This window comes from Ornithodoros turicata, unplaced genomic scaffold (genome assembly GCF_037126465.1).
Source record: "Ornithodoros turicata isolate Travis unplaced genomic scaffold, ASM3712646v1 Chromosome17, whole genome shotgun sequence".
Classification (NCBI taxonomy): Eukaryota; Metazoa; Arthropoda; class Arachnida; order Ixodida; family Argasidae; genus Ornithodoros; species Ornithodoros turicata.
This window is the reverse complement of record NW_026999326.1, coordinates 1867212-1878320: the sequence shown is the minus strand read 5'-3', so window position 1 is coordinate 1878320 and position 11109 is coordinate 1867212. Positions and strand designations below refer to the sequence as shown.

Below are 11109 nucleotides of genomic sequence, written 5' to 3'. Positions count from 1 at the left end.
AGAAATGTTTGATGAAAGTGCAGTGCGTCCGTCCTGTTATGTTCTTTGTGTTTTTAGCACTGGCATTAGCTGTTTTATCATGTGCGACCAACAGGCCCAAATTGATATTTTATCTAAACATGCTGGCAACGACAATGTTATTACTGCGAATAGTTATATGTCATTTTGTAATGCGTCCACCAATTCATAGATAGTGCTGCAGTGGCTGCGGAGACAGATTCGGTCACCTTTTCATTGGTATTCACCTTGTATACTGGACAAGAAGAAACCTGAAAGACAGCGCCCTGGATCCCTGTATGTCTTCCTGATTTCTGCTTCTCCATGTTGCAGGGCCCCTGTGCGTCTTCCTCGTTTCTTGTTGTCCATGTTGTTGAACTCCATATTATGTCAAGATCTAGATAAAGATGTTGCTCAACACAAACTTGTTTCTTGTTACAATTGTAACGATTTTTCTTGTTATCATCATGTAGCAGTTAGTCTGTACTCTCTCACTCCTGTTGAATACAAAATATGTTTCAGGGATTTAAGTAATTCATCCATTTAAATAGAGTGCACAACTTAGAAGATTTCTCAGTGAACTTTTGTTGTAGTGAAAAACAAAAAAGAAGCTTATGTTTTGTTTTGTACATTACAGGTTGCTTTGAGGTGTATGCGAAGAAAAAAGCATGCAGGAAAGGCAGTAGCCTCAGTGAACGTATCCACTCTGTAAATAGCTACTTAGCACATTTCTTAAAGAAAACGTAAAGAATTTCTCTGTGATTATGTTGACATCTATTGCCTGTCTTGCTCTCAGATCGGAAACACTATGCATATACGTTACATAGCTATTCAAAATGGTAACAGGCTCCGTACAAAGCCACATGGCCACGGAGTCCGTGTGTGGCCATCCTATGGACTCCGTAGATGAAAACATCTACGGAGTCCATAGGAGGCCTTACATGTATGGACTCCACACAAGGCAATGCATCCTATGGTGTCCATAAGAGGTCGTTCAGTTCTACCGTACAACTGCCAAACGGACAGTTGTATGTTTTTTTTTCCAGTAGGGGGGCTTCTACTTCCGCTGGGGCTTCTACTTCGCTACTTCCGTGTTTTCGTCGGCGTCGTTGACTGAAGATATGCGTCCAGGTTAGCGATGTACATTTCACGCGGATGGGCAAAACCTGTGCAATGGATGGAGTTCTTTGATGCTGTGATGTGTTGTTCGCCACTGCTGACTGGTTTGGCTGATCTGGAGCGACCGAAGGAGGTTGTGGCACACCATCTGGCTCGTCTTGTGGTCGACTCGGGTTATCGTGTCGGGTGGGGGAGGGGGGTTTCGGTTGCGGAACCTCAATGGCATCTTCCATGGCAGATTCGGTCCTTGAGGTGTTAGGGAGAGCGTCGTTTTCCCGGAAAGCTTCGATCTCGTTTTCGCGCAAGTTGGCCTCGGAAGTTCTGCTGCGCGCTCTTCATTGTTTTGACTTCTTCTCGCCTGTGCCACGCCAGGTTCCTAGATGATGGTGTCCTCATGGAGGACATAGAGGCAAGCACCTCCCCGTAGTGTAGAGGCCACAAGGCTGCGGTGACTGTAGATGATCGGGGGGGGGGGGGGTCCGAGTAAGGTCCAGGGAGAGAGCATGATGTGGACCGTCGGTGGGGCTGATGGCCATGATGTCCACTGAGCAGTCGGAGGCGGTGGTGCGGCGCCTGGTTCTCATGGCTGTCGATGTGGTGCCCTCTTCGTCAGGGTACTCCTGGGCAGCAGAAGGAGCCGGGATCTACGGCGAGAGGTCGGCCGCTTCACGGTGAGCGGTGGTCGTGAGGCGCTTCTCCCGAGGCATGGGCATCGGGACCATGATAACAGGGTGTCCAGCACTGGGTCAGGCTGCTTCAGAAGGGGGCCATGGACCACGCCCAGAAGAGGGCCCTTCTTCAGCTAGTGTACAACGCCCTGAAAGGGGAGGTAGGTGGCGAGCCACCTACTTAGCACCACCTGCGAGAGTGGCTGCTTTGCAACGAGGGACGATGAAACCGAACCCGCAAGCGGGCCTCGTCCTCGGCTGGCACCGTATTCGCCGCCATTTCAGGTGTTTTTCGGGCGTTAGAGCAATAGAGCTCATAAGCCCACACTCATCATTAATGGGGGGGGGGGGGTGACGTTGGCCCACAGGTCTGTGCTTTCGTTCCTGTAAGTAAATTCAAGAGAAACTTTAGTGATCGTCATACACTCAGCCTACATGTATGTCGTTCATACGCACAGTCACAAAATGGGCAGAGCCACATTTTCCATGCACACCTCATTCTTTCTCTGATTCGTTCATGACAATTTGTTTTGTTACAGCCCCTGGGAAAAATAAGATAAGGGGACTAAAAAGGGTATGAAAGTCTCATTTGCTGGCTGTTTGTGTACCTTACGCCGCGACAGTCGCCACTCACTCACTGGCTTGCTAAGCGTTACGCCTCCGCAGCTGCCACTTTTTCACGCCAGAAAAATTTAAAAAGAATAAAAGAAGCTCACATTTACTGCCTTATGAGATTGACTCTCCGACAGGGGCCACTCTTTAGTACTACTACAGGGGCGTCAAAACATTGCCTGAGGTGCATTCACGGTGGCTTTTCAGTCACCTTACTCATGTGCTGGCTTGCGTGCTTTACGCCGCAGTAGGGGCCACTCGTTCGTTCCTGCATACACGCGCCATTCATACTGGAGTGGTTATGACGTTTAGTTCACTAGTTTTCTTGTTTTTCGACCTGCTTTTATATTGTTTTCTTTTTCCTTTATACAATATCGCTACTCTCTGCATAATGTCAGCAGTGAGTGATGATTATGGTGTAATGAGTGGTGAATTCCTGAAGGGTGATTGATGACAGGTGATAGCGATGAGGTAAATTGCATAAAAGTAAGTAAAGGTGAAAAGATTAAAAGTTTAGGGGCTCAGTTAAGATAAAATTTATGGTATGAAGATGAGAATGGTAGAAATAAAGGGGAGGTTAAAAGGGACTCAATATAACTAGTTAAGAGTTAAAAACCACGTAATAAAATAATGTCTGTAAACTGGACAGCAGCAATAACACCACTCTCATGTCCAAACCCGAACAACATTAGCATTCAGGGTAAAAGATACGTGAGTAATTGAGCAAAAATTTAAAAAGAAATGTAGGGGGAAAAGGACACGAGGGGGTTAGATTTTTGTAGTTGGAGTTTCATAATAATTCGATTTTCGTGCAACTCAAACAGTGCAGCAGGTGCCATCCATTTGTTTCCAAATTCAGAGCGTTTAAAGGGACAGTCCGGGAAAACCGGAAGTTGATTTTTGCCAACTGCCACGGAGGCTTAGATGCTGTGTCGAAAGTTTCAGCTCAGAAAATGGCGTGGTTTTCGAGATATCGAATAAAAAAATACTCCTCTGAAGACATCCGGTTTCGTTTTTCTCCCTCGCATACTCCTTGCCCCAAGGATCCTCTATGTACGTCAGCCGTCACGTGAGCATGACGTCCCCAATGGACAAAGTGGAGCGGAGGACTGCGCCGTTGCTGGGAATGCAGAGAGGTGTTTTTGTGTATGAGTGTACTGAACAGAAGGCTGCGTCGTGATACCTGTCTTTACATTGACGCTACTGTGCATTTTAGTCTACACAACGCGTGATTACTACTCAAAAACATCATAATGGACAAATGCTAGCACGCAACAATCAACTATCGCGCAAACGGGCTTCCGCAAGTCACGTGCGGCATTGCTCTTATGCACGTCACGCGAGAGCTCGCTGCGGCCTTTACTGAGGACCAACTGCGGCATAGAAAAAAATCGATTATAAATCGTGCGATACAATTTCTTCTGAAATATTTTGCACAGTTGTTGTGAGGAGTATTAGAAATCACAAGGTGATGTTTCCCAGACCTATGTTTTCGACCGGACTGTCACTTTAAGTCCTTTTTGTTCTCTTCGTGGGGCCCATTTGATTTTTTGCTTGCACCTTGAGAATAGTGTTACAGCGTCTACGGGAGGCTTGCCGTGAGCAACATTACACCTCATTCTCCACGCCTGGCAGGTAAAATTCTCTGTGCAAACCTCAAGGGTGGCACCGCAATCGCCCTGAAAAGGGCGGTACACACCGGCAGTACTGGTGTCACCTCTATCACGCTTTGATCTTAGCCAAGAGGCCGAGAAGCGATAAATATTCCACGCCCATCTTTCACTTCCGTCGCAGTCGCGGCATCTGCCTCCGGGGGTGTCACGTCGGCAAATTCGACATGATGTGGTGCGCGTAAGAAGCACTAGAATGATCATCGGACTGCATGAAATGCGCATGTTAGTGGACGGAACTCGTGTTTCTTTATCCCTTGTATCCGTCTTGCAGACCGAGAAGAGATATAGACTGCACGTCTCCCTTTCGCTTCGCTGCTTATTGGTGCAGTTTCCGAATTATTTTTTTTTTGATTTGAGACGGGTGGGCTGCACCTGGAGGTAGTCAAGGCCTGGCAAGACCTCGGGCTGATTCTCGATAGGGCAGGTTACATCCAGGATGATGGCTTCCTCCCCTCTTGCCAGGATCAAGTCAGGACTCAGACCAAGCCCTCCGGTGTCTTGATTTTCCTCTATTATAGTGAACCAGGTCAGAGCAGCCTTCTTTAGTCTGTCTACAACTCTGTTGTGCCTCTTTGTCATGGCCCTGCTGTGCACCATGCAATGGTTCACGACATGTGGCAACGTCTATGCAGGATGGTTGCCGCGCCTGCATCTGTTATCGTTGGCTGGGGCCCACTGCCTGGCTCCATTCACCGTGAGTAAATTCAACCTCGCCCGATGTACAAACCGCCAGTGCGCAAAGCGCGTGTAAGCACCAGTCCTGATGAAGTGGCTACTCGCCCGGTCTGCTGCAATGCAGGTCATCACCTTTCCCTGGCTTGGTAGGGACTGCAGGCGGCAATCCCTCTCAGAGTTGAGCTGGGCCCGTATGCTAGCTAGTAGTTTTGTACGCGTTCGAGGCGTAATAGTAGTACTCCGCCGGCCTATGCATGGGTCGCTCTCCACCAAGGTCCAGGTGATGTTCAGCCGTCTGGACGCTTTTCTCGCCTCCGTCCAGACACTCCGTAGCTGGGTGGATACTGCTCTTAAGTCTCCCTCGGTGTCCCCATTCAGGTATGCCTCGGCGTCGGCTGTATTCACTGGGCGCCGTAAGTGATCCCCCACAATGTCAATGAGATCTTCCATCGACAGTCGGGACAATCCCTCATCCCTCGAAGTTAGTAACTTATATGCATTGTCAACATGGCAGATATCGCTGAGCTCAGCAGCGATGGGGACTCCACACGCTCCTTTCTTTGCGCTGCCATAAATGTATTCATTTGATGCATTTTTAGGGAGGTATAGAGTGCGCTTAATGAGTGGTCGTAGCAGCGCGTCGAGTTTTTCCCACTGCGTCTTGGCGATGATGCCTGTTCTCATGGCAAAATTTAATGCTGGGTACAAAAATGTTCGTATGGCATCCAGTCGCTGCCATGGAGCCAGCATCGAGGACAGCAGCTTTTGCACTAGGTATATCGTGTTGTGCACTTCTGAATCGCCGTTGAGCAGCGAAAACCCCACCGGCTTACCGAGGTACGCAATTTTTTCAAAGTCCCTCAGCGGAGGAATGGCGTTTCCATTGACGTTGAAGATGGCTGCATGCATCCCAACTGGCATACACAGCATGTATCCATCTGTGTATGATGTGGCATTCCACATCATACACAGATGGAATACTGCAGCGAGAAATGTGCACTGCGGGTCGGCTGCGAGTCAATGACGGTATGTAAGACGATCGGAGCCCGGCGCAGTGTTCTCACAACGTGCAGCTTTCCTAGGCACCTCTTCCGGCGAGAACGGGCTGAGGTCTACTTGCTTTTCAGCCCTAGGCCGTCGGCAGGCCGCAAGGTCCGGCGTAGAGCTCGCGCTCCATACTCCTGAAAAGTGTCGTTCCACCTCGGCTGCTTCGATGGAGTAACGCGTATGTGCTCCCTGTACGATTAGACGCACCGCCTGCCGGCGGTTCCTTCTGTATAAGCGTTGAATTGCCTTCGGGTCCTCCGGGTTAATGGTCCTGCTGGTTCCTTCATCTGCTTCCCGCAGAGGTGGTAATTTTACATATTCTGCCACAGACGCAGTCGCATCTTCAAGGAGGCGTTCAAACCTCTCCCACGATTCTTCTGTTCGTACTCCGTTCATAATTTGGCGGACCTCAGCTGCCAGGTCCCGCAGGAGCTGTAAAGGGCCTGTACCTTCACCATGATTATTTGTCCCCGTGGTAAGGCCCTCTACTTCCGTGGTTGATTGTTCTTCTGGTAGATCGTTGTCATCGTTGCCGATCACTAGGGTCGTCACGATGTGCGAAGGCAGCATTCCATCTTGGCTGTTGCGTATCTCGTACGCTGCTACGTTGTCACGTGGAGTCAGCACAGGCCTTGGTTCCTCAGTCAGCGTAGGGGCCAGGGAACTGAATGGGTTCGCCTGAAGTGCGCCGTTTATGGTCTCGGCGGGCTCCACTGGATCGCCGTCCACGTTCGCCGAACCGGTTTGAGCCCGTTCCGCGCTCGCTGGTGTTCTCTCCGGGTCATGCCCCCCATATGGTCAGGTAGGCCTACTTGCTCTCGGGATAGAGCAGGCTCCTGGTACTCCGCACCCGCGCCGGATGACGGCGGAATGCATGACGACGGGGCGGAAAACACGGCGGCGCTTTCCGGTGTCCTCAGTCTATTTCCCGTGGGGCACGTTGCATCTTCTTGCGGTGACGTATGGTCAAGGCACGACGATGTTGGAACAGCTCCTTGCGAATATATCAGTTCATGACCTGAAGAAGACCTATCGGTAGTTGAAAATACAGTCATGCTCTGACGGGCGGCAGCTGGGCTGACTGGACTGCGTGGGTCATGACGGAAAGGGGCGTTGCTCCCCTGTGGGGGTTGAGCATTGCCAGCTGACTCACATGTTCTTGTTGTTGTTGCTCGTCCGCCTTTCTCCTCTTCCTTTTGGTGCCAGAGCATATGATTCGAGAGTCCTTTCCTTGAGGGGAATGAGCGGTCACACGTTGTACACAAGTGCGGGAACTGTCGTGAGGCCTCATTAGGAGCGTCGTGATCTTGAAGGCACTGGTGGTAGAGTGGCCTCGGCCCCAACGTGCGGTTGCATATGCGGCACCGGTATACCGTGCTCGTAATACTTGCCTTGTGGGCTAGCTCCAGGTGCCGTTCCAAGGAGCGCCGCTGAGACGTCTATACTCCTGTGCGAAAGGCAGTAGAGCAGTCATCCTCGGGGCAGGTGAAGTCGTCCGGAACAGGAAACCATACCGTCAGGCAGCCACCAGAGCATTGCGGATGTCGCTGCTGAACGCTGTCTCCAGGACTACGGGCTGCCATCCGAGTGATTCGCAGCTCTTGTCAACATCTCTTGTACTTTGCTTTTGCTTGTACAGCTTTGTATTCCGATCTTAGCCAAAAGGCCGAGAAGCGAAGATATTGCACGTCCATCTCTCTCTCTGGTCACGGTCGCGGTACCTGCCTTCGCGTGTCTCACGTCGCCAAATTCGACATGATGTGGTGCGTGTAAGAAGCACTAGAATGATAGTCGGACTGCATGAAATGCGCACGTTAGTGGACGGAACTCGTGTTTCTTTCTCCCTTGTATCCTCCAAAAGACCGAGAAGGGATATAGACTGCATGTCTCCCCCTTTCGCTTCTGTCGCAGTCTCGCCTTCTACGTCCGCGCATGGCACGTCGCCAGTTTGGGCTCCCTTTCGCTTCGCTGCTTATTGGTGCAGTTTCCGAATTATTTTCTTTTATTTGAGACGGGTCGGCTGCACCTGGAGGTAGTGCAATACCGGGGCAACCCTTGACAGTGCCGAGGCGAGCTTCAGACACACTGTCTCGGGCCGAAAATAAGATTAATATCGCGAGTCGAAAGATAAGATATCTCGTATAAGATATTAAGCTGATCAGAACAGAGTATTTAATAATGCTAAAGATATTTCTTAGAGCAATAGTAATAGATAATAATAATGTAGAATTAATATTAATAATAAATTCTAGTAATACAAGTAAAGACAATTCTTAGCGGTAATTGCTGCAAGGTGCAGAGGTCATGGGAAGCATTAAAAGGTATTTAAGGCCCTTCTTTCCCAGTTACGAGGTGGACGTATATTGTCACACAACGCAGCGATGATTTCACTCACGGCGAGCGGCTTCATCTTCTTTAAAGTGACAGTCCAGTCGAAAACATAGGTCTGGGAAACACCGCATTATGATTTCTAATACTTCTGACAACAACCGTGCAAAATATTTCAGAAGAAATCGTATCGCACAATTTATAATCCAGTTTTTTCTATGCCGAAGTTGGTCCTGAGTAAAGACCGCAGCGACCTCTCGCGTGACGTACATAAGAGCAATGCCGCACGCGACTTGCGCATGCCTGCGCGATAGTTGGTTCTAGCGTGCTAGCATTTGCTCATTATGATGACTTTGAGTAACAATCACACGTGATGCAGAGGAAAATGCGGAGTAGCGTCAATGTAAACACAGGTATCACGACGCAGCCTTCTGTTCAGTACACTCATAGAAAAAAAAAAAAAAAACTATCTGCATTCCCAGAAACGGTGCAGCCCTCCGCTCCACTTTGTCCTTTGGGGACGTCATGCTCACGTGACGGCTGACGTACATAGAGGATCCTTGGGGAGAGGAGTATGCGAGGGAGAAAAACGAAACCGGATGTCTTCAGAGGAGTAGTTTTTATTCGGTGTCTCGAAAACCATGCCGTTTTGTCGTTTTCCGGGTCCCCGCTTCCCAGGGATCCGACAATCACCGCGTCCAAGTGTACCGTTTGGAATCGTCTCAGTACGTGGTTGCTTACGGGTTGGTACTTTTGTACCTTAGCTTCTCATGCTTTGGTGAAGGCTTCCCGTCTGTTTTCAAAGGGGATGGTCACGTCTATGATTAGTGCTTCCTCTCCTCTTGCAAGGACGATGTCTGGACGAAGGCCTGTGTCGCCTTTGTTCTGGTTTTCCCTGATGACAGTGAAGCGTCCCTTGGCTGCTTGCTTTACCCTCTCGACGAGTTTGTTGTGCCTGGCGGTGTAGAGCGTGCTCATGCGCATGCAGTGAGCCATGACGTGGGGTAGTGTCTCTCAGTCGTGGCCACATCGCCTGCAACGTTTATCGTGCGCATGACTCCAAGGCTCCGTTGAGTGGGAGGAGGTTTAGGCGCGCTTTGTGGATAAACCGCCAGTCTGCGAACGTAGTGTAGCTGCAGTCGTTATAAAGTGGAAGCTTGCACGGTCTAATGCGACGTGTTCCATGGCTTTACCCTGGTAGCGCAGACGTTGGAGCTGGTATCTCTTTCGTCTAAGAGCTAAGCTCGGAAGCGTGACATCAGCCTTATGCGGTGTTTCTTGGTTAGGGACGTGTCCGCACGGGTGACTGCGGGTCCAGCTTCTCCACTCAGCTCACATTTCACTGCATGCTGTCCTGATGCTTTTCTTGCCTCAGTCCACACGCTTCCTAGGTGGTTGCTTGCTTCGCGAAACTCGCCTTCGTTTACGCCATTTACGAAGGCCTCGATGTCGTCTGGTCCTACTGAGCGACGAAGTCGTTTCACGGAGTTCATTGCTCGCGAGATCGGCCACCGTTGGGTCCCGAGAAGTGAGGAGCTTATAGGCGTTATCAATGCGACAGAGGTTGCTGAGTTCTGCTGCGATCGGAATTCCGCAGGCGCTTGATGTTCTGCTCCCGTACATGTTGATTGTGGCTGCCGATTGGGGAAGATATAATGTCGTCTTCAGGAGTGGTCTGAGGTGGTCGTCGAATCTGGACCATTGCGTCTGGTCAATCGTCCCGCATCGCATGGCAAAGTTTAGTGCAGGACAGATGAAGGTGCGGATTGCGTCGATGCGCTTCCAGGGAGCCACTGTTGAGCTTAGGATCTTAGTGGCTGCTTCCTTTGTGGCCTTGAGGTATTCGCCGTCCTGCAGAACTTTCAAGCCAACCGGCCGTCCAAGGTACTTCATCACCTCAAACTCCACGATGGCTTTGAAAATGACGCGCTGTTTACGGAAAACGCCGTGTTCCGCAGACCAACTGGTTGCTGTCCAGACAGATGGAAACTGCGGCATTTTCTCGCGTTCAGCTTTCGGCCCCAGTCTTTTGGCCATGCTTGAGATCCTGTCGATGGGTATTTGGAGTGCGTCCGGGTCTTCTGCCATCGGTGCCCGGTTGTTAGCGTATGCCAGGACGTTGTGCGTGGAGTTGTCTTCTTGTACGGCTGTTACGATGACGTCTACCACGAGGTTAAACAGGAGACCACTCAAGGGGCAGCCTTGCCGAATTTCAGCCTTAAGAGGGATTGGGTCTGTTTGGCTCCCTCCTGTGGATATGACAGTCCTGTTGCCGCTGTAGAGGTGAATATGCTGCCTGCTCCACTGCGCTTTGCTGCATGGCCCAAGTTGCACACAATATTCGGCCCATATTGGCTGGTCATTGGCGATACGGGTCCAATATGGGGCCCGATTCGCCAAGATTCCCCTCATATTGGCTGAAACTGGGCAATATGGACGCCATATTGCCCAGTTTGAGCCAGTATCAGGAAAATGTTGGCAATATGGGCCCCAAATTGCCCGTGTACACCCCATATTGACTGGAAATACAGAAATGGTACGTACCCGTGTTGCACAAATCCCCAAGCAGCACGGCAACATTGGACGTTGAAGCGTGTGAAATGCCCAATTCAGTACGTATACATCCAACAAGTTCCAGCAGATGATACATATTATTCGAAACAATCAACATACGTGGCAATCCCATTGTAACGTTCACTAGAAATCGACAACTCAACTTTCCACGTTATGGAAGCAGCCGCCACCTTGCTTCGGTCCAATGCCAATCGGTCGAGCAAAGAGAACGTCGTATCGCCGTCGAGCGAAATCCCGCGACCTACAACTAATGCGCGTGCTCGACAGTCCGATCGGACGTTTCATACGAGCTAAAATATCGCTGGTTCCTGTAATGATAACGGAATTGCGCTAGGTGAAATAAAAACAATGTTTGATAGGAAGGAATGGCTCTTCTGTAAAGTTTGGTGCCTTCAAGTTGCTGCAACGAGGAGTGA

At 50.1% G+C, this 11109-nt stretch overlaps 1 protein-coding gene and 1 pseudogene across 1 annotated transcript; both read right to left on the bottom strand.

The window, feature by feature from the left end:
* Positions 1-4693: 4693 nt before the first annotated feature.
* LOC135372838 (uncharacterized) lies at positions 4694-5653 on the bottom strand. The gene has a single exon (XM_064606297.1). It carries the CDS (start codon positions 5651-5653, stop codon positions 4694-4696), a length of 960 nt encoding a protein of 319 aa, XP_064462367.1.
* A 2148-nt stretch (positions 5654-7801) lies between these two features.
* Positions 7802-7982, bottom strand: LOC135372937 (U2 spliceosomal RNA; annotated as a pseudogene).
* Positions 7983-11109: the final 3127 nt, after the last annotated feature.

What these genes read in the sequence shown, in the direction of transcription:
- LOC135372838 (XM_064606297.1), bottom strand. Translation starts at nt 5,653, where the DNA reads ATGCATGCAGCCATCTTCAACGTCAATGGAAACGCCATTCCTCCGCTG.